This window comes from Poromitra crassiceps, assembly GCF_964638095.1.
Source record: "Poromitra crassiceps genome assembly, chromosome: 4".
Classification (NCBI taxonomy): domain Eukaryota; kingdom Metazoa; phylum Chordata; class Actinopteri; order Beryciformes; family Melamphaidae; genus Poromitra; species Poromitra crassiceps.
In genome coordinates, this window is record NC_139626.1 from 29,594,969 (window position 1) to 29,619,075 (window position 24,107).

General features: G+C 44.3%; 1 protein-coding gene across 2 annotated transcripts; it reads right to left on the reverse strand.

Annotated features, from left to right (window-relative positions):
- Nucleotides 1–36: 36 nt before the first annotated feature.
- On the reverse strand, nt 37–20,027 carry LOC310776093 (epidermal growth factor receptor kinase substrate 8-like protein 1). Of its 2 annotated transcripts, none has more exons than XM_083636250.1 (19): nt 19,905–20,027; nt 18,647–18,711; nt 18,377–18,535; nt 16,507–16,656; nt 16,346–16,416; nt 13,836–13,948; nt 13,412–13,467; nt 13,137–13,266; nt 12,853–12,941; nt 12,675–12,749; nt 9,533–9,681; nt 8,735–8,879; nt 5,752–5,810; nt 5,519–5,627; nt 4,624–4,749; nt 4,229–4,373; nt 2,794–2,959; nt 1,176–1,308; nt 37–653 (listed from the first exon to the last, which is right to left on the reverse strand). In XM_083636250.1, exons 2-19 carry the CDS (start codon nt 18,674–18,676, stop codon nt 567–569), a joined length of 1,992 nt encoding a protein of 663 aa, XP_083492376.1. In that variant the 5' UTR covers nt 18,677–18,711; nt 19,905–20,027; the 3' UTR covers nt 37–566. The 2 variants fall into 2 exon arrangements, with proteins under 2 accessions (XP_083492376.1, XP_083492377.1); XM_083636251.1 differs by having other exon boundaries at nt 18,647–18,768; nt 19,905–20,022.
- Nucleotides 20,028–24,107: the final 4,080 nt, after the last annotated feature.

Genomic DNA, 24,107 nt, shown 5'->3' on the forward strand with positions numbered 1-24,107 from the left:
CAGCCTTTTAATTTGTATTGTATTTTTTATTGTGTATTGGCCCTTTCTTGCCATGGTACGCACAAGACTTAGTGAGGAATCAGAGTGATAAGACAAGTATTGTACAAACAAAAGATAAATACATTCATTCAAGTTGGTCTTCAACTACCAGGCAGAAATGGCACAGGGGAAGCAATCATACATGTCGGCATTAAAGTTAAGAACAGTGTACAACACAAATTAACAGCCTTCAATTTAAACTAAAATTTAATTTGCACTTGTTTGTACAGAGAAGAATTTGCAAGCAAAGCCCTGATTTGTGATTCAAGGCCAGGCACTGGCTTTGAGATTAAATATCAGAAATGTCCTTCATGGATGCTGCTTTTCATGGGCATCATGTTGTTAGAAGGTCAAGGCACAGTCAGGAGTTACCCCGCTAGCTGGGCGCCCGGCTAGCGGGGTAAAGTCAGGGGTAGACTGTCCTCATGTTGGTAGAAGGTCAAGGCACAGCCAGGAGTAGACTGTGTCCTCTGGCAAAAAGACAAATTGGGCCTTCAGAGTCCAATAGAAGTGATGGCTGCCGGGTTTCACAATGTGCTGCTCTCCAGCTTCAGATCAACCTTCATTTTCTGTTTCTCCATGACTGCCTCCAGCTCTGTGGCTTTTCGGGCATCCTGTGGATCAAAGAACATTGTACTGTTACTGTACATAAAAAAGAGCCATGTTCAGAGATGGGAAAAGTACAGGCATTCTTTACATAAGTAGAAGTACAGTTGTCTAATAAAGACTGGTAAACATAGAAGTACTGATTCAACTTGTTTAATCAAGTACAAGTAAAGTAAAACACCTGAAAATCCTACTTAAGTACAGTAACAAAATATTTGTACTTAGTTACTTCCCATCTCTGGCGATGTTTATGTATTGCCAATGCCAAGCATGCCATGTGGTAATAAGATGAGATAACTATTATGCATTAGTTTCTCATCTAAAAGGTGCACAGGCCTCCGTGCTCCAGAGTCTGGAGGGTTGTAGGCTACAGCGAGACGACATTGCAAAAATATAACGGCCGACATCAATGCATTTACAGCATTACACAGCTAAATGTCCAAGATCTCAATTTTACAGGACAACTGTTTTGAAATAATTTGATTAAATTGATATGAAATCGCATTGACCAATCAGCAACAGCTCATTACCTCCAGTAGAGCTTTCTGCACGGTGAGCTGGCTGTACACTCTGGCGCCCTCATCTGGAATGACAGCGCGCAGCTCCTCCTTGTTGAGCGAGAAGAGCTGAGCGCCTGTCAACACTCCCAGACACAACACCGTGCTGCAGCACACACATACACACACAGAGTAAGGAAGAGAGAAATATAATCTGTTTACATGAACTGCCTGTGAAATTCTCATGATTTTTTTGTATTAGCATTATGGAACCTCCAATTGAGTTATTTAATGTACGTATAGTAGACTTTCTATTTTACACACTTGAAGCTGACATAGGGCAAATTGTTTGACTTGAGAATCTGCAGGTTATTGCTATGACACTGATCTAGTGGATGTGGTAGAATGTTTATCTCAGCTTTTACATCCAAATAAACTTTTTTTTTTTTTTTATCGCGTTTTTTCTGAATTTTCTCCTATTTTCTTCCAAATTGTACTTGGCCAATTCCCCCTGCTGTCCTGGTCATTGCTCCACCCCCTCTGCTGATCTGGGGAGAGAGACTCCTAGATGCTTCCTCCAATACATGTGCAGTCGCCAGCCACTTCTTTTGACCTGACAGCGAGGCGTTTCACCGGACGTAGTGCGTGGGAGGGTCACGCTATTCCCCCCAGTTCCCCTCCCCCCAAACAGGCCGACCAGAGGAGGCAATTCATACCACACCGGCTTCCCACCCACAGACACGGCCAAATGGGTCTGACCAAGTTGGAAGTACCGCTGCACTCTGAAATGTGAAAAATGGCTTTGTAGCTCATTCTAACTATAGTATATCATAAATCTTGGACTGTAAATTCCTATTTAATTTCTATTCAATGCCTATTTAACACTCCCCCTATACCGAGCTTTCGACCAGAGTGGTGCTGTTGAGCGCTGTGACGGCTGGGAGCTCTAACCCGGAAAAAATAATTTCACCAGCACAGACTTTGGATGAAAAGAGGCATTTATGAGCAGCGTCGAGCTTTCTAACCCCAACGTCAAGAAGCTCTGAACCCTTCTTCTGAAGTATGTGGCTTTGAAATGTTTCTGTGACACTTGTAAATACGTCCATATCGCTGATGTAGACAGCTTGGGAGCCAGAGTCGCATGCAAGTCTATGTAGGCACACGGGACTCTTTCTGGGTAGCTAGCATTAGCATAGCTAGCTAGTACCAAACGGGGCTAGGACTGCACCAGCAATTTTGTGATCTTGTGATTTTGTCTTTTAGATATTTTCTTTTTATCTCTAAATATTGATATGACCGCTACGCTGCATACTTACACTAAAACCAATTCCTAGTATGTCATCTTGTATATTGTGGCAATAAAGTGATTCTCTTTTTCATCTATTTGACAATTTATGCCAAAAAACAATGACAATGTTGACAAAAATGACTTCTCTTTTTTTCAAAATGCTGTTTCATTGTGAACGTGTTTGACTGTTTAAACAGAAAATGTACCAGAAAATCATCCTACGCAATGTAACAGTCAACCCATCTTTTCTAATTCATTCTCTATGAATGAATTCTCTCTTGTAAAGGACTCGGGCGTGTCGGCGGGCCATTCATTGTATGTGAACTGAATGTGGTTCATCTGGTCTGTGGGATGATGACTCACGGCCCGCTGAAGCCCTTCCCTCGGAGCCAGTCGGCCACCTCCTCTGGTGGTGAGTGGTAGTCCAGGGGAACAGAGGTGTCCGCGGAGCGAGGGATGACCAGCGGCTTGTTCAGACCGGCCTTCCCATTGGTCAGCCTCTGCAGCAGCTCGTCGTTCACCAACATCACTAAGGAGGCGGTGCAGATATTTAGGCCTTTCACACTCATCTGAATATATTAAGTGTGAGTGTGACTCAGTGGCAAACATCACCCGTTACTGATGAGCACCATCTCATCCCCTTTTTGTCTTTGATTCATAGAAACCTCCATCTTTGACTCAGAGAAACTACATACAACTACACACTGACTGCATAGAAAGTAACGTTGTGCCGTGACAGTCTAGAAAATTATAGCTCCCTATACTATGATCATTACTGTAAACTACCATCATTATGCCGGGTTTTTAATAAGCACCCTAACCACAAGACAAACACAAATCATTTCAGCCATCAGTAATTGTGAGACTCCCTTGCCAAAATATGACAATTATGGACAATTTTAAGCTGCAGCCACACTGATCCATCAGAAAACGGATAGAATTCCTCACGGATAGATTTCTCCAACACTATAAATAAAAAAAACATCTCATTTGCGGTGTCAAATCGGTCCGTCCAGAAAAGGTTCAACTGGGTTCCACTTCCCTTACAGAAAAACCACATGAACTTCACATGTGCAAAAATCACATGTGCAATTTCACATGTTATCACATGTTAAATTTCACGTGAAAACATGCGGAACACATGTGAATCATGTGCTTTGCCCATGGGAAGCGTGTGGTTTTGGAACGTTTTCACATGTGAAATGTGTGAAACCCATGTAAATTCACACGTGAAACCTATGTGATTACATGTGAAACCCATGTAAATGTTGTTTTCCACATATGCTCCACATGTGGAAAACATGTTGCTATACAACATGTGGCAAAACATGTTATCACATGTTATAACGTGATAACATGTTTTCCACATGTGAAAATGTTCCAAAACCACACGCTTCCCATGGGTTTCACATGTGTTCCACATGTTTTCACATGTGAAATTTAACATGTGTCCACATGTTTCCTCACATGTGGACACATGGTGAAACGTGGACACATGTGAACATCATGTGTTTTTTCTGTAAGGGTTGAACTCTCTGTCCGTCAAAACGGACAGAAATCTGACGGAGACGGACGTGTCATCAGCACTGCCCGGACAACGCACAGTTGTCAAAAACAGGAAACATAGTATTTTAAATGTCTTGGTATGATTTTTTAAAATCTTTTTTCCTGTATAAATAAAGGAATTCATGGATGAAAAACCTCCTTGCCACACGAAACAAAGATCGTCTCTATGACACAGCGGATAATGTAACACGGCCACACCTCCCACATACACCTGAACATAGAGTGCCTGTACCTTTATCAGAGTCCTCTGCAGCTGGGATGTGCTGGCTGTAAGGCGGTAAGGTGCGTTGGCGCTGGGGGGAGGGGGCTTGGGGCGGGGCAGGGGGGCTGGGAGGGGCCGTGGAGAAAGGCCTTCCCAGGGGGGGCGGAGCTGGAGCCTGGGAATGTGGAGCGGGGAGAAAATAACACTGGAATTCAGTCAGGTATGCACAGGTGTGTGTGTGTGTGTGCACGTGTGTGTGTGTGTGTGTGTGTGTGCGTGCGTGCGTGCGTGCGTGCGTGTGTGTCTGTGTGTGTGTGTGTGTGTGTTTGCATGTGTGTGTGTGCATGCGTGCGTGCGCGCGCGTGTGTGTGTGTGTGTGCATGTGCGTGCGTGCGTGTATGTGTGTGTGTGTGTGTGTGTTTTACCTTGGGGGGTTTGTTGGTGACGGGGCTGTCTATGTGAGCTGCAGGCTCCAGGATGTTGAAGGGAACGAAGCCGATCTCGTTGAACCGATTCCGACACTTCCACCAGCGCTTGGATGACTCGATCACCTGTCAAAGAGGTGAAAGAGAAGAATACTACTGGGTGTGTCGAAAAACCAGATTGCTGAAAATACAGGATGCTTTCTAGATGAACGTACCACACTAAACCACTTGTAAAAACATGTATTGTGTGTTTGTCAAACCGAAATTCCTCACTATCTGATCTATTTATACTTTGAGGTTGGCGAGTGTGGGCCTCCTGCCAACATAATATCTGTTTATTTGGCTCAAGACACGCCCACTATGCTCATAAACTGATCACTAATTGTACTTGGCCAATTCCCCCTGCTGTCCCGGTTGTTGCTCCACCCCCCTCTGCCGATCTGGGGAGAGTAGTAGATTACCACATGCTTCCCCTGATACATGTGCAGCCGCCAGCTGCTTCTTTTCACCTGACAGTGAGGGGTTTCACCGGCGGGACGTAGCACGTGGGAGGATCACGCTATTCCCCCCAGTTCCCTTCCCCCCCTGCGAAGAGGGCCCCCGAGGCGCTAGTGCAGCGACCAGAACTCACACCCCTCTGGCTTCCCACCCGCAGACACGGCCAATTGTGTCTGTAGGAACGTCTGACCAAGCTGGAAGTACCGCTGCCGGGAATTGAACCCGAGTCTCTGTGGTGGTCGGCGAGTGCTTTTACCTTCTACACTACATTACCCAGACACCCCTGGTCCTGTGATCACTGTGTAATCATGGCACACAAATGACTACACTACCCAGACGCCCCTGGTCCTGTGATCGCTGTGTATGTAATGGCGCACAAATGACTTGACTGTCTTACCTCAAGTGTGTCTCCCTGGAGCACTGAAAGCTCACTGCTGTTCCTGGCTACAAAGTCGTAGGTGCAGCTGTAGAGTCTCTCTGGCTCTGGCTGGGGCACACTGCTATCTCTGCAGAGGAGAGGGAGTGGAGAGGCTGGTATCGTGCAGTGGAGCTGAATGCTAGTGATAGTTGAGCATTGGGGGTGAATAGTAGTGATAGTCGAGTGTTCTCGAGTGTTGCTCTTTGACATACGTTTCGTCAGTGATGTAGGCAGCAGGAGGTCCGACCAACTGAGGGGACTGCTGCTGCTGCTGTGGGTAAGAAAGAGACAGAGATATATAAGCATACAGGAAAACACACACACACACACACACACACACACACACACACACACACACACACACACACACACACACACACACACACACACACACAGAGGTAGAGAGAATTAAAGGGGTTTGTATCATAAAATTGGTAGTATATATGCAAATGAACAATGTGTAACTTCCCTCCATCTTGCTTGGACTGAGAGCTCCCCATTCATTCACAGAACTCCCTGGTCCAAATGATGTCATAATGATGTAATTTGGTCCAGGAAGTTCTTGCATTATACAGGTACTACTGATTTTGTAATGATACAAAGCTGGTTGAAAATCAGCGAAGTGGCCCTTTAACTTTGAAGTCACTAAATCACAAAATACAAAGGCAGCTATGCAGGTGAGTCATATTAAGTTGAATGTCATTTGACAGCATACATGAGCCAACACACACAGTTCTAAGGACAACAAGACTAGGCGAAACCTAGTTTATGCCAGGCAGCATGTTTGCTACTGATGACAACACTGATGACGTTGGTCCTCAGGGTTGTGAGTCAGTCAGTCAGTCAGTCAGAACCAGATTAAAATGTTATACTTGAATTGCATATTGGTCACAAAAACACTTATTTTAACAATTATAATGTGGCGAGGGAAGCACAATCTGCATTGGCAAAGAAGAACTGTGGCAGCAAGTTTACACCTACAGTATACTGTACAGGTGTACTGTACACCTACAGTATACTGTACAGGTGTACTGTACACCTACAGTATACTGTACAGGTGTACTGTACACTGTACACCTACAGTATACTGTACAGGTGTACTGTACACCTACAGTATACTGTACAGTATACTGTACATGTGTACTGTACACCTACAGTATACTGTACAGGTGTACTGTACACCTACAGTATACTGTACAGGTGTACTGTACACCTAGTACACCTGTACACCTGTACAGTATACTGTACAGGTGTACTGTACACCTACAGTATACTGTACAGGTGTACTGTACACCTACAGTATACTGTACAGGGACAGACGGAGGGGATACAGAACTACAGCCTCCAAAATTACAGAAGTGGATCAACACCTCTGTGGGACAATCTCAACAGAAGCTGTAGGTCCTGAGGTTCACACAGCTGGTATTTAAAGCATTCACAAGCTGCTTGTAGCCAAACACACAAAGTGGTGTAAGAAGCAGAACCTGGAGCCTGAGCAGTGTGGACCTGCTGTAAGAAGCAGAACCTGGAGCCTGAGCAGTGTGGACCTGCTGTAAGAAGCAGAACCTGGAGCCTGAGCAGTGTGGACCTGCTGTAAGAAGCAGAACCTGGAGCCTGAGCAGTGTGAACCTGCTGTAAGAAGCAGAACCTGGGGCCTGAGCAGTGTGGACCTGCTGTAAGAAGCAGAACCTGGAGCCTGAGCAGTGTGGACCTGCTGTAAGAAGCAGAACCTGGAACCTGAGCAGTGTGGACCTGCTGTAAGAAGCAGAACCTGGAGCCTGAGCAATGTGAACCTGCTGTAAGAAGCAGAACCTGGAGCCTGAGCAGTGTGGACCTGGTGTAAGAAGCAGAACCTGGAGCATGAGCAGTGTGGACCTGCTGTAAGAAGCAGAACCTGGAGCCTGAGCAGTGTGGACCTGCTGTAAGAAGCAGAACCTGGAGCCTGAGCAGTGTGGACCTGCTGTAAGAAGCAGAACCTGGACCCTGAGCAGTGTGGACCTGCTGTAAGAAGCAGAACCTGGAGCCTGAGCAGTGTGGACCTGCTGTAAGAAGCAGAACCTGGAGCCTGAGCGGTGGAGAAAATAATCTGATGAGGTTTTCTCACCAATTTTCCCACATCCAGACAGGTTTGTGTTTGGAGAAAGCAAAAGGATGCGTTCAACCCACAATGTCTGTTGCCAACTGTTAAAATGGTGATTGTGTCATTTTTTAGTGTAATTTTGTGTAATGTTTGAGCAGCTATCTCAGAGTCAGAGATAATTTCTCTGCATGACCGTAGAACAGCCAAAGAATCTGAGGCCATTTGACAGAACTGGATGTACACTGTGGTGCAAACACTGCTCCCATTATGCCAAGATCATAATGCTCACATACAGTACAGTACACTGTTAAACAAATGCAATTGTGGTTTCATGATCTCCAGGATGAAGTCAGCATCAGATGAAGACACCATTGAATCTTTATGGAAAGTAGATTTCAACCTCCTTCATCCTTTAAAGAACTGAAGAAAAGGTCCAATATCTCACAGGCACTGCACAGCTCAGGACTTGTATGACAGCATTTGCATGTATATCCCTCACTTGTGTGCGTTTCCCTTAAGACCGCGAACCGCCTTAAAGGGATACACACACAAATGCTGCATCAGGTATCAATGGATTAATGACTGTTACAACACTGAGAATGTTTATACTGAGAACTAGCAGCTTCATAGAAGCTCACCCACAACAATTAAAAAGAGAGAGATGCTTGAATGTGTGAACACTTCTCAACTGTAGCCTACTGTTACACGTCAGTAAGTAATAATAATAAAAACGTCCATTTATATTCTTACATAAAATATATAAATTTGAGCACTTTACATATGTCTATTTGCGTCTATTTTCCGAAACTTTCACGGATATTAGAGACCCGTGGGAACCCTGCCTTTATGTCTGCGTGTAGATGTTTCCGTGCTCCTCACTGACACACATCTCTCTCTACACACACACATGATGCAGTCAGCATCTAGCTAGCACTGTTTATATCGGCAGATATTCACCTTATGTAGCCCCGCCCACTTGACCCAGTTGTGTTATGACTTCCTGTTCAAAACACTGTCTGCTTTACCTGCTCACTAGTACTGTACTGTCACACAGGAAGTGTAAACACAATAGGAAGTAACTGGCTGACCCCTGTGTTGGAAGGTGAATTCCGTACCTCCAGTTTGGCTCGGAGCGCTTCGTGTTTGTGCTGCGACTCGACCGGATCCTCCCAAACCTGCCCGTCCGCCCTCGAGGCTTCTGGCTTCCAGCCGTCCAAAAACACCGGCGTGTACGGAGCCACCGGCCCTCTGAGCTGACAACTGACAGAGAAGAGAAACCACCAGGAAGCTACTCACTAACGGGTATCACTTTACAGAGCAACCAGAAACAGTAGGCAGTGTGTGAATAGGTTTCGACCAATGGGTTTTTTGAAGGCTGATATCTACAGTATCTGTCAGGTATCTATTGTATCTGTAGCTGTGGTCAGGGTGGAACCTCCATCATAGCGGTGTATGACATTGATTGGCCAATATTCAATCTCACTCCTATAATAAGGAAACTTAGGCAAAGGGTTCTGCAGTTCACAACTCACTATTGCGGAGCGCATGTGCGGCACACAAAGCGTGCGAGGCATGCAAGAAATGAGCACACAAAGCATGTGCTATTTCTAGTATCAGCTATATCAGCTCTATTACATTACAAAGCGATATATCAGCCCAAAACCCTGACTGAATCCAGCAAGAAAAGAAAAGATGATATATACCGGTATTAACCATTTAATGTTGACTTTTTGAAAGAGAGAAGTAGAAAGAATTTACTCAGTCTAAAGAAAGGCATTTTCAACTGGAACTGGGTCAACATTCTTTCAAACAGCAAATATTGACACTGTCATTTCGTGTTACTCTGATCTCTGACTGGCACACCCTGGTCACTGCAGGTAACGAGGCGCGGAGTGAAGGTGTAGATGACTGACCGTGGGAGAGTCCAGTTTGGGCCCAGAGACGTCCACAGCTGCCTCTCTTCCTCGCTGAGGCTGTCCTGGAGCAGGGCGACCGCAGAGCTGCTGAGGGCGGGGCTACCCACCGAGGCTGCCAGGGCTGGCCCTCCTGTCGTCTTCACCATCTGCACACACAGATAGCACAACACTTAGGACGGCTGATAAGCCGAACAATAGCTTGTGAAATCCACACCATTGCTTATTACCAGCAATCGTTTGTACATCGATGTCTGAGAAAATGGCAATGGTTGGTTAAATTGCACATGATTGAAAAAGATCTTTGGATTTACTTGGTTCCATATCATTGAAATGTGTTTACTCAACACAAATTATTTGCTTTGGATTTAATTAATTGTAGTTGATTGCATATCATAAAGAGTACAAACATACTTAACTTAACATAATTTTTTTGAGTAAATAACACCTTTATGATTTTGTAAAAGTTACTTAAAAGTGATCTTTTTAGCAAAAGCAGTTGGAGATTTTTTCCTCTGTTACAGCAATCAGTGAGCATACAATGGATGTAAGCGCGCGCGCACACACGCAAACACACACGCAAACACACACGCAAACACACACGCAAACACACACACACACACACACACACACACACGTACACACACACACACACACACTCACATGCATTCCCAGAGAAATGACGTTTGTCACACCCGCCTGCCTCTTTCCATACGGGTGTGTCAGGATACACATATCAAACACACCCTCACTACCTTTCATTCTGTTACTCTGAGCTGATTCATATCTTGATGGGAAAATGAAGGCAATCTGCCATTCATGTTGCATCAAACATGAAAAGGGACACACCTGAACTCCCATGTGTGACGCACACTTACTACACATTTTATTTGGAAGTACATCTTATTTTTTAGTTTATTATTATATTATTATTTCATTTCGGTGTTTGATTTCAGGAGAATGTCATGGTATCATTCATGGTATTCACACTTCAAGGACAATTGATTTTTGGGGGGGGTCTATGGGAACAACAAGCAGTCAAATGAAGCAGATAAATATAGAGTACTAAACTCTCACAACACTGGTTTATACTGAAAGTCGGTCTTGGAAAGCTCCGATTCTTCCCATCTAAAATTCCAAACAGCAGTCAATTAAGAGCGGCTTGGCTGTTCTCGTGACAGAAGGGTCACTGCTCAAATCCAGGCCAAAATGTGTTTGATTAAGAACACATTTCTGCACAACTCAAAACTGCAGAAAAACTGCACGTACACAAACAAGCCCAAAGCAAATGCCGCATTGATCATATTCAGCCACAGGGAACTGCCTTGTGTCAATACTGAAAAGCACTTGTAGGTCCTGGCAACATTACTTAATGGCCTTTTCCATGATGTTGACACAACACATGCTTACAGTCTCTCTTGTGCACAGACCACACCGTCCAATCATACTGCCCAGGGACTGACATGGCAACACATACAGCCTATATGCATGGCCAATTAACAGGTAAATGATTCAAATAACCACAGTCCAAACATCTATAACAGTGGTTCTCAACGTGGACTCCGGGGACCATCAGGGGTTCTTGAGGGGGTTCCAAGAGGTCCCCAGCAAATTGATGAATTGTTAAACTTAAAAGAAAATTCATTTACAAGAAGTTAACCCAATTAGCGAATGTAAGAATGACAGTTTTAGTCACAGTTGTCTCTGTTATCTCGACCTACAATACAGACAGTCATGGAATTATGGACAAAATCATACCTAACCTAACAATAAAAAATATTCTCAGATTTGTGTTCGAGAGATGGAGGCTTATCAAATGGGGGTCCGTGGCTCTGATGTGGAATAAATCAGGGGTCGTTGATATGAAAAAGGTTGAGAATCACTGATCTATAATCTAACTCCTATCACCATGGCAGTCTCCAAATGTTTTTCTCCACCTTTATTCTCTGTTCATCTGCTCTCCCACAGTTATTGATATGTCATCCTGGGGGAATAGTGATTATTACATATAGCTAGATCAGCCATTCCCAACCAATCTATGGGCTGGGGCCCCCTGATGGGCCGCGACGGTATTGCAAGTGGGCCACCAAATTATTTGCAAAACATTACGATCTTTGTGGGGGGGAGTAGTTATTATTATTATGTATGAGAATGCATTTCTCCATCGTTGAATGATACCGTTTTTAATTTGTAATTCATTATTTGTTAATTGGCTTATTGCAGACAGCCCCTCACTTTTAGTTTCGGATTTCTGGGTGGTGCTGATGGACAGCTCCTTTTATCGTCAACACATTATTTGGCCTCTGCACTGTTTACAGTCGGATGTTGGCCACGAACATTTTAGAGATCTTCAAGTGGAACATGAGTGGGAAAAGGTTGGGAACTATATAGATATGTTTAGACGCTCTCCACGCAGGCCCGTAGCTATCATTGAGGACACCGAGGTCATGACCTCGGTATTTAAAAAAAAGAAGAAGAAAAAAATTGCCCCGGCCCCCAGATCTATTCATCTGTCATTGATGTTTTAAAGCCCTCATAAATAACATGATATATGATTGACAGTTGATCAGAAATGCAACAATTTGCTTCCTCTCTGTGTGCTATATAGAAGGAAGAGACATAACTCACCACAACGTTCAAATTTTGCATTGGATCTAGATTGGGGCTAGACTTTGGGGACAGTTCTATTGAAGTGAATGGGTAAGTAACTCCCCTGTAAGTGATGTTTGTGTAGATGGGCCATTGTATTTAATTGAGCAGTATTCTGCCATGTGACCTGTATGCAGAATATAAATTATATTATATGGGGAGACATTTATTTTTTGTATCATTTTAAAGCAACAGCACAGTAAAGAGGATATTAATCTAACATGTCTGTAGTTCTTTATAGATCTAGCCTCTTAATTTTGCTCTCAAAGTGCACCGGATTGAAGCATTTTACTTTAAAATGGAAAAAAATAAATAACCGCGTTAAAATGAACCTCGGTATTTCTCAAACCCTGGCTATGGGCCTGTCTCCACGTCCCACCCCTGGCTTTTTATTTCTCTGGCCTGCTGTAAGAGACGAGACCCCGTGCTGACAGCGATAGCAACAACAGGTGCCCCACCAGCACAAGACAAAGGCTGTGCCTGACTCACTCACCATATCCAGAGGTTTGAAGACATGGTGCACCAGCTCCTCTGATGAAGGGCTGGAGATGGCTGACTTCAGACGGGCCTGGAGCCAAAGAGACAGAGACAGAGAGAGATACACAGTGGTTAGTTAATATGATGCCAGATAATAACAGTTTAATTTGAAATGTGAGCTGTTAAACACACACCAGTAGGCTGAAGCAATATTTGAACTTCTGGAAGAGATCGATGAATTCCTCCTCTGGTGGGGGGCGGGCCTTCGCAGTGAGTAAATCCTCTGTCGTGGACAAACGGTGAGACACAAAATACACAAAGTGTTATCAGGGCATCATGTTATCAAGCTTGCACGTCCAAATGATAGCTTTGTTATTTCAACCAGTTGTCTACGCAAATTCAATGAGGTTCCCATCATCAGTATAAGACATCACTTCAAAAGGGAGATCTTTTGGAAGATCTCTCTGGTTTCCATTACCTTCAGCATTTTGCTTTTTGCTCTTCTTTTTCTTCTTCTTCCTCTGGCTCAGCACTGTGGCAGCTTCAGCAGTCTGCTGCAGCCGGGCCATGAAGCTCTCGATGTCGTCGAAGCAGTGATTGAGGATCCCCTGAGGAGGAGGAGGAGGAGGAGGAGGAGGAGGAGGAGGAGGAGGAGGAGGAGGAGGAGAAGAGAGAGCCAGTTAGTTGTCCTGTTCAGGTGTGACTTACTTACGACCAGAGCTGACTGTCGAGGCGATGAGGAGGCAGGCTCACCACTTCTCTCTCTGCTCGCAGGAAGGAGTCATCGGGCCCGCCGTTCACGCCGTTCGCTGTCGTGGACGAGAGGAGACGATTGAGTTCATCCATTTTCATTCATCGCCACACGGTATTTCCTGCATGTGGAATTCCTGGCCCCCTTCACCCCCCTTCCTCACTCCCCTCCCAAGCCACCCCCCCCCCCTAAACACACACAATGTCATCTCTGTGCTCCTGAGAGCCTTTTACCTTTAAATACTGCTCTCTGTCTGTGCCTCACTTCTCTTCTCTCCTTCACTTCCTACCTTCTCATCCTCTCCTTCCCTCTCACTTAGTTCAAGCACGTCCCGTCACACAAAGTGTTTTACCGACACGGGAAAAACACGCCATCACTTTGAGCGTGCGCAACAAACACGCACGCGAAAATAAACGGCGGCCTCACCTCTGGGTCCGGGGTATGGCGGGGGGTTGGGCGGTGGGGGGTTGGGAGCGTGCGGGATGGGGTGACTGGGGATCTCGTATGGGTCGATCATCCCTCCGGTACTCTGAGGGCGCCTGCGGGGACGAGAAGGGAGGGTGTCGGCGGTGCAAATACAACATTTTACAGGTTTTGAAAAGCTGCCAAGTCAATTTGACTGCGTTATGCGTTATAACAGCAGTGCCTCCTTGTAGGTGCAGCAGCACAGCCAGTCACTCAGCAGCAGACTTTACAGGGAAACACCCTACAGTTGAAAGCAGACGGCATTGAAACGCACTGAATCACCCTCTTGATCGTCAGACAGGCTCGTCCTCTTCTGCCCGTCTGGACTGATACTGGATGCAGCCTAGCCTAGGTGACTAGCTACAACAGGAGGACATCTTTGATCACTGAATCCAATTTGACCACACAGTCAGTCTGCTGTCCACAGAAGTGATGTTGTTCCTTATGAAACTCAAGCCTGCAGCCCTCATATCAGTAGCAGAGTACAGTCAACAGTGTGATCGCTCTAAACCCTACTTTGAAACACATCAACAAGTAAGAAGGGACAGCAAGTCTACCAAAAGACAACAGGGACATGTATCAGTCTACCAAAAGACAACAAGGACATGTATCAGTCTACCAAAAGACAACAGGGACATGTATCAGTCTACCAAAAGACAACAAGGACATGTATCAGTCTACCAAAAGACAACAAGGACATGTATCAGTCTACCAAAAGACAACAAGGACATGCATCAGTCTACCAAAAGACAACAAGGACATGTATCAGTCTACCAAAAGACAACAAGGACATGTATCAGTCTACCAAAAGACAACAAGGACATGTATCACTGTATCAGTCTACCAAAAGACAACAAGGACATGTATCAGTCTACCAAAAGACAACAAGGACATGTATCAGTCAAGTAAAAAGGGAAACCAAGTCTACCAAAAGACAACAAGGACATGTATCAGTCTAGGTCCAAACGTTGGCTGACATTGGTATGTTTACCTACCCTTGCATTCCATTTCTGCAAATACCTCTGTGTTGTACTAACTCAAACGTTGCCGGTATTACAGCAGAACGGTTCAGGTCTATTTTCAAGCAAAAGCCAGCAGATTGCCTTACCAACAAAACAGTGTGTGTCCTTTACACGTCCTTTAAGAGAGAGTGTTTCAGAGCGGTAATCCGTTCAGGCCCTGAGCCCGTGCACCTCCGCCGTCATCCCAGTCGCTCTCCTCTCTCTCCTTTCTGTCACAATGGCCTTGTTCTCTCTCTGTCACACCTTCTTAAGTTATGTAGAAACCGGTCAAACGAGTCTGTCCTCTCTCGCTCTCTCAGCTGTTTACACTGTCCCCTCTCTCTCTCTCTCTCTCTCTCTCTCTCTCTCTCTCTCTCTCTCTCTCTCTCTCTCTCTCTCTCTCTCAGACAGGTGGATGGTGTCACCAGGCTGCTTTGATTTAGAAACCAAGAGATAATGGTGATACGAGCACTGCAGCAGGGGAAAGGCAAACAGTTGAGAGACGGGATTATAACGTTGTATTATATGCGTCTGTCTCTTTGTTTGGCCATGTGTCCGTTTCCGGTATGTTTGTCTAACTCCAAGAACTCCAGAACTTCCAATAACAAGATATGGGAATTGCGACAGCGTAACCAAACAAAAATAGGACTTTTGACAGCTAAGTTAAGTTTTTTTTTAGCATTAAAGGCTTGTTCATGAATTCATTAGAAGTTTTCAGTTTTTGGCACAACGTGAAACTATAAAGAAGGTTAATGCCAGAAGGTGGGTGACTAGGGGTGTCACAATATTCCGTCGCACGATATATCGCGATATCGAAACGTCGCGATATGCGTATCATCAGAAAAAAATATCGTAAAAAATAAATAAAAAAAAATAAAAATTGTTTGCTCCTGAATAATAATAGAACAAATTTAGCAGAATCAACACGCATGAGTGAGAGGGTAGACTACTACTGGCATGGCAAAACAGCTCAAGGGGTACATAAGATTACATAAGTTTAGGGACCATTGAGCATGAGTTATTTAAGAAATAGATTGTATACTTTATTTTTCTTTCACCATGCAACAAACATTTAGTTTGTGACAGTGTGACACATTCTATTGCAAGAGAAGCATTATCTTCCATGTTGTTTTATAGTTATTATAATAACAATTTCCAAAAACAGCATTTGTTTTGTATTTTGTGTATTTCAAATGAAAAAAGACAATTTTTCCAGTATTTTCCCAGGGCTCCCTTGAAAAGAGGTTTCGATTTCAACGGGACTCACATGGTTAAATAAATGATAAATAAATACATAAAAATTATTTACTTTTGTTAAAAAGAATATTGTTAAAATATCGTATCGTATCGTTATCGTGAACCCAATATCGTGTATCGTATCGTATCATGAAATTAGTGTATCGTGACACCCCTATGGGTGACCCTGCTGCTATACGGTTTGCATCATCATGACCATGGCCTTCACTGTACCTGAGAGCATCAGGGTGCTTCTTACTCGAACCTGAAACCACGGCTGTGATGTCATCGCAAATGTGCTCCGCCTACAAAAGAACAAGGTGAGGCGTCATCACTTGTCAAACCTGACTGGTGCGTTGTCACGTTGTACAGACGTCACACGGGCCTTCGCTCACCTTCACCGTCTCACAGTTGAAGAAGTGGATGTCTGGCTTCTTCTGATCTGCGCTCTGGCAGACCAGCAGGAGGAGGGAGGGGAAGTGTCTCTCCGTGTGGATGGCATCGCAGCGGTAGATGGATTGGAGAGAGTATTTCTCCAGCTCGTCCTGCATGAGTCGATGGCATTTTGAAAATGGTTATTTGAGCTGGGTGGAATGGCATTTCTGAAGCAGGCTCTTCTACATCTACATAACCTCGCATCACCAGGCTCTTCTCGGCGAGAAAGAGCCTGGCCTCCGTTCACAAGTGATTTTGTCACCCTGCCTGGTTCCGGCCTAGAGCCCGCCCTAGACAGGAAGTAACAGAGGAAATAGCTTGTTAACTTGACAATTAGACACAACGAATCAGAAAATAAAATGGCAAACAACAAAACAAAAGATGGACGTACCGAACAAAGTTTTTGAAGAAGTTCTTGTAGAAACATTACGGATTCACAATCTCACATATTTTAAGTCAATACAGAAGCTTTACTTTTCAAACAAATGGCCAGTTGATGGAATAGTTATAACGCTAGTTGTCTGTCCGCTGTTATCGATAATGGAGGATCGAGTACAACAGTTGAAGCATCTCTGCTGCCTGTGCTGGGAAAGACATGGACATTGATCATAAGATTTCACATGGCGAGTACTCCATTGTCTTTGGCTCTCCAGAAACCTTCCTCGGCAGTGACTCGAAATGTGTTAACGCTACAACTTGTGTTGTTGTTCTTTTCAGGCTCTAGCTAACGTAACCTTGCCGCGTCAAGCTAACGGCAACAAAGACGTTTTTTGGCGCACTTATTTCCGGTGTTGCTTCCAGTTCCTTGGTTTACGCCCCATGACAAAAAGCGGGGTGAAAGGTGCCCAGACTAACATACATACTAATGCAGTGCACTGCTGCATTGCCATTCTTTCATTCTTTCATCTATAACCCACAAGTACATTGCAATATAATATTTTAAATACGTTCTTATTACTCATTATTACTATATTAATTCCATTTAATGACCCACCACAGGGCTGGGGAATATTGAAAAATCCAAAATGACAATATTGTAGACAGAATACCTTAATTGATATTGATAGCATGACAATATTTTTTCCCTATTAGTACTTGGCCAATTTCCCCCTGCTGCCCCGGTCGCTGCTCCAGCCTCTGCCGATCTGGGGAGAGCCGTAGACTAGCACCATACTTCCTCCGACACATGCGCTATTGCCAGCCGCTTCCTTTCACCTGACAGCGGGGAGCATCACCGGCAGGATGTAGCATGCTATTCCCACCAGTACCCTTCTGCCCCGACCAGAGGAGGCGCTAGTGCAGCGACAAGGACACATACCCCCCCCTGCAGACACAGCAAATTGTGCCTGTATGGATGCCCGAACAAGACAGAGGGAACACGGGGGCTTTTATGGTGGGGCCCGGGCCCCTATTTGTGGAACTCACTGCCTGAGCAGTGTCTTCTTTTAACTGCCTGAGCATCTCAAGTGTCTTCTTTTCAATCACAGCTTAAAACATTCTTCTATATGAAGGCATTTTCATAGTGTTTTATTCCATTAAGAATGCTCTTTTCCTTTGTCTTTCGACGTCAGTGGATGATCGTCATGACGATGTGACTGTTTTAATCTGTTTATCTTTTTACTTTGTTTGCTGTACAGTTTGCAACCTTACAGTAACCATACAGGCTGATAAGTTCAGACAATTGTGTCACTGTAACGCAGCCTTTAAGATTGCAAATAAGTAAATAATTTAACATTGCAAAACTCCAAATCCCAGACGATATCTAGCCTCATATCACGATATCGATGTACAACCACCCCCCAAACCCCCCACGCCCCACGTGGCCCTCACCTGGCTCTGGACGTCTCGGAGACGAATGGCCTCCCGGCTGACTTCCAGGATCATCTGCTGGCTCCACAGCTTATTGGCCCGAGCCAGGGAGGAGAGACGAGCCTGGGCCTCCTCCACACCCTGCACCTCCCCATCCTGCAGGGAGAACGTCAGCAGGTGCTACAAACCACACAGAGAGAGAGAGACATATAAACAAGATATGGTCACTCCTGCACTCAGCAAACGGGTTGTATGTGTTAATAGAAAGCAGAACGTGCCCACAGAACTTACATTGACAAGATACTGCGAGACGTTTGTCATCCTTGGTCCGCTCTGACAGCTCTCTAGTGACACTTCTGTTGAACATGGAGAGAGACCATTTGTACGGTAGAGAGCGGCTGACGCTGAAAAGGCTGTTGGAGAATGGATCAGGTGGATTTGCAAAGGGTGTAGTCAAACTTTGGACCTTTGATCCACGGACGTCCACTGATGACTCACTTTAACGCACTAAATGTCTGCTATTTTCCTTCATTATTTTTGCCTTGACCAGTAGAAAATGCCAGTCCGTTTTATTATGAAAGAAAGTCACATCCTCATTCACATCTTTGCTTCCCCCTGTCTCTGTTTGACTCAGTAACCTGGGACTACCCGGTGTGACTGAGCTGCCCGACCAGTCTGACGACAAGACAGTGTCGCCACATGTATCTCAGCCATCTCTCTGCTCCCCATTGGCCATCAATACTGGGATCACCGGTACTGCAGGACGTCGAGAGCCGTTTCAATATGGTATCAACCGTACACCTCTTCATGGTTTCATGATCAATATGTCTTTGATTTTGTTGGTGCCAAACAGGCTGACATGTACTCTTATAGCCTACACGTCTACAGTATTTCAAAATAAAACTCTGAGACACTGCAGTCAGGGATGGCTGGTTATTTGTGCACATTTGTGCACACATCCTTATAGTGAAAAGTTTTCAAAAACATGGTCTAAAATCACACTCTTACATTAGCCGAGTTGAATTTCTATATACCGATGTCAGGATTAATGTCCTTCTCAGAAAAGGCCTTTTGTGGGAAATCCACATCAGCAAACCCACCTTATGATATCTATCTCCAAAACACTTAAATCAGCAGTCTAGTGTATGTTTATAATGTACGGTACTTCATAGGTCATGTTACCATGACAACAGAATTCAGGAGTTGATTAAAGGTAAAGTCAAAATAACTACAATGTGCTTTGATAATAATGACCTATGATGAGATTCAATGACATTCACATGATTTCCCCCAGAAATCCACATCAGCAGATCCTCAGTCAAGGTTGAATGAAAGCTCACATTGTGATAGATCTTTGATTTGGACTTACTAGATGGTCTCTGCCTCCATTGGCATTGCATTCATACATCAATACTAATCATATGATTTATTGAAACAAAATGAATCAAACAGTATAAAATGTCATAAAATTGTTGTCATGGTTGCCTACAAAACCAAATACCTGATATCAAATACATAGACGGACTGGAAACAATTATTTGTGACTTACCAAGGTTATTAGGCTTCAGATACTTTGGCTCCTGAAAATAGTATCAGCAAATGTGTGTGGTGTGTGTGTGTCCTCTGTCCGTGTGTGTGTGTATGTCCTCTGTCTGTATGTGTGTGTGTGTGTGTGTGTGTGTGTGCCTGTGTGTGAGTGAGTCTGTGTGACTGCAGGTATCTCATTCCTTGCTCTCCTCCCTCTCTAAAAGCTTTTCCAAAGCAGAGGTGTGTCACCTCACCCAGTCCTGCCCAGCACACCACTCCACCTTGGAGATAGAACTGTTTACTCACTCTCTCTCTCTCTCTCTCTCTCTCTCTCTCTCTCTCTCTCTCTCTCTCTCTCCCTCTCTCTCTCTCTCTCCCTCTCTTGCACACCCACACCCTAACAAGCGCACACAAGTCCAAGGGTGGAAGTAACTAATTACATTTAATCATGTTATTGCAATGAGTAGCTTTATTGTGTAGACTACTTGTACTTTTTCAGGCATTAGCCTAATTATTTATGTTTCTACTTAGGTACTTTTTGCCAATGTATTCCTACTTCACTACATTTGAACCCCCCCATTTGAATAGTACAGTTGTAAATTTACCGCTTGTGTAGCCATTCACAATGAACAGTCAGTCAACAGAGAAATCTTTTTATTTTGTTTTTCTGCGCTTTAGTTTGTGATTTCCATTTTTTCCAAAGTTTGGACTCTGTAGCCTACTCTCTATTGCATTATAAAGATCTTTATTAGATCTAGATCTAGATTAGATATAAAGTTTTATTTTACATCAATTTTATTTTATTAATTAGTACCTTTTTAATTTTACGACGTTTTTTTACACTGTTTACTTCTACTTAACCTGCAATGATATCATACCCTATAACCAATCCAGAAACTAACCTGTGCTATGGAGACATAATGATATAAATCAACATATATACTGTGTTGCTGTGTATACCCCTTTTCTAAAGCTTCATAGCTTGTCTGCTCCCTCACTGTTTAAAAGCGGCCCTCATCCCCTCCTATTCCTGGAGGGGGGGGGGGGGGTCTTGTAGTGGTGGAACCGATGAAGTGAGCGAGTATGCTGCTTAAACTAGTAACTGTAAACTTAATGTTACCTACCTCTTCACTAACCTTCAGAGGGAGAGAGAAGCTACACTTAGCTTAGCAATTAGTCCTTCCGTTTACCGTTATAGGTCTCCATATGCAGTGGCTTGCTTTGCTGTGTGCAGAGATGGGAAAAGTACACACATTCTTTACTTAAGTATAGAAGTACAGTTACTTCTCTACTTAAAGACTCTGGTAAAAGGGTTAGGGTTAGGGTTAGTACTGATTCAACTTGTTTAATCAAGTAAAAGTAAAATAAATCACAGGTTCTGAACAGGGCCGTAACCAGGGTTCCGAAATAGGGGAGGTCCAGTGGGCGCCACCGAAAAAATTTTGAGGGTTTTTCCCCCCCTTTTTTAGCCATATTTAGAGTAATATATCATTTTAAATCAACATTAGGATTATACTGTTGTGATGTCATTATTCAGTATATTCTCTTTCATGTCACCACCTGCTCAGCTCTCCTGTCAACATAATTGTAACTAACAAACACAAACTGTTTTAGCCAAATTCATATCAAAATGACACCTACAAACACAGGTACACAACCCAAGCCGTACACAACACACAAAGTCATCATCGATAATAAAAAAAACATACAGAGGGACATTTATTTATTCCTGATAGGAACGATTGAAAAATAAAATAAAATATATTATGTTGTTTTTAACTTTACACCACCTCTTTTTGTTACTTATTGGGTCATGAAACTGAAACCATGCATATAGCCACCTGCATACCTGACTTCGGGAGCTTGGCAATTGGCATCATGCATGATTAGCCAGTAGCATCCCAACGTGTCACACAGGTAACATTACTTAAGAGACAGACTAGACACTTACTTTCTTGGTTGTTGCTAAAAAATCTGTCAGTGTCACTCACTGTCTGTCGTTCACTCGCTCACTGTCTCGCAGCTCGCTCACCTTCAATTATCTCGCCAGGCAGACAGACAGTCATCACTCAACACCATGCTGCTGCTCTCTCGGAATCAAGTTACCGCGGACGCGGCGTCAGACTTCCTGCCTGACCTGCCTTTCGTTTCAAAATAAAAGCGATCCCGTGTTTTTCATGCTTTTCCATGCAGATTGTTTTATAAAAAAAAAAAAAAAAAAAAAAAAAAAATCTCTGAAATATTAGGGGAGGTCCGGATCTCCCCGTCCTCATAGCTAGTTACGGCCATGGTTCTGAAATGTAATCAAGTATAAAAGTAAAAAGTATTTCTCCCGGCTGTTTCTGTGCAAAGCGAACTGAACCTCACGTCATATTAAGATAAACAGAATTTAACGGACACACTCCAATTAACGCTCTCCAAGTAGTAGGATTGGCCACAGGTGGTGTATGCTGATGGTATATTCTCTGGTCCTTTGAAACACAGTCAGTGTTCATCATTCTTCTCCTGCATAAGCAACACCTCTATTGCCGAGAGTGTGAAGGTGGGCAGCTTTGAGCTAAAACCATTTGAGATCAAAATACTAAATGAAGCCAGGAGTCAGGAAAAGTTGTCTTATGAAAAATGTATTTAGCCATCTTTGTAACAATGGTTACAAAGAGACTGCCTCATCATAGACATACAGAAATATAGAAATTCATAGTTACAGAGTTCATGAGGACAGTGCCGGAACACAGACAGTCAAAGATATTATAGTGAGACAAACACAGCATGTTTTGGCTACCAAAGAGCAGAGGGGAGAGAGGAATAGTACCCATGGCTGCATATGTGTATCAGAGGATGCAACCTGTCAGGGCCTGAATAACATCGGCCGCCTGCCTGTCTGTACAGTACATAGATCAGGATTTATCTGTGTATGCAATTATAATTAATAACTCATACCAATAACTATGTGTATGCAATTATAGCTTATTATGAAATTAGACCAATGGAACTGAAATTCTAATCAATCCTCCATTTTTGTTATATTTTCAAATATAACAAACTAACATGAAAATGTAACTAGTCGTCTAAAATTATAACCTCAAAGCAAGGTATTTAGAAAGGCCGTGTGTACTTTCTCTGTGTTCCTAGTGGTGCACTGATGGGGGGGCGGGGGGGGGGGGGGGGGGGCAAAACACACAATCATATAGCCTTTGCAGTGCCGGTCCAGTGCAGTGTTCTCTCAGCTGATCGAAGCAGTGAGATTTCAATCCGCTGCCTGACGGAGAGAAAAGAAAACAATTTTAGTCTTACGGGAACAAAAGTCAGAAAGTCAGTCAGAAAGGAGAAACAGGTGTATTATGAGAGAGAGCTGCTGTATTTTCCTTATCTTATTGTTTCTGGTGGTGTGTTCCTTGGGAACTGTCAACAATCTTCCGCTGCTGTCCATGTGCGTGTGTGGGTTCAAAATCTTACCTGATGATTCGATGTGGGTTTTGCTTTGGTTGAATATTCTGTTATTTTGCTTGATCTGCTCCGTGTGTGTTTGGTGGCAGCAAATCTAGGAAATGAAAATAAATAATCAGTTTTGGTGGAGCACAAAGTCCTTCATCACTTGTGGTAGTGGTAGGGAGTGAACTTGATTCAGGCGATGTGTGCCCAGCACTTGGCGGATCCGGATCCGACACACGTGGGCCAGACTGCGAGGACAGCTCTTGGCCTGCAGAAAGACCCTGAGAGCCTCAGGATCCGCCCTCTTCTCCAGCTGTGCCTGCTCTGTTGTCACCAGGGCCGGGTCAGCACCGTGGTCCAGCAGCAGCTGGACGAAGGCCGTGTTGCACCTGTTATCCAGCACCACCTCCAGCAGGAGAGAAGCCATGTCACGGGTTAGGACACCAGCGGCGTGGAGCAGCAGGCGGAAGCAGTCCAGGCGGTTGAATTTAGTGCTGATGTAGAGAGGGGTCTCTGAGCGTATGCTCCTGTTGGGGTCAGCCCCAGCTTCCAGGAGGATCCGGACACAGTCCAGGTGACCGCAGCACACGGCCATGTAGAGAGGCGTGTAGTCATCCTCATCAGCTAGGTCTACCTGTGCTCCCTGGGTGATCAAGTAATCCACACAGGCAGCGTGACCCCGGTAGGCTGCCAGCACCAGAGGGGTCCACCAACACCTACAAAACCCCTGCTCATTGATCTGCCTTCTGAAGTGGTCTTCCTGCAGAAGCCTCCTCAGTTTGTCCAGGTCTCC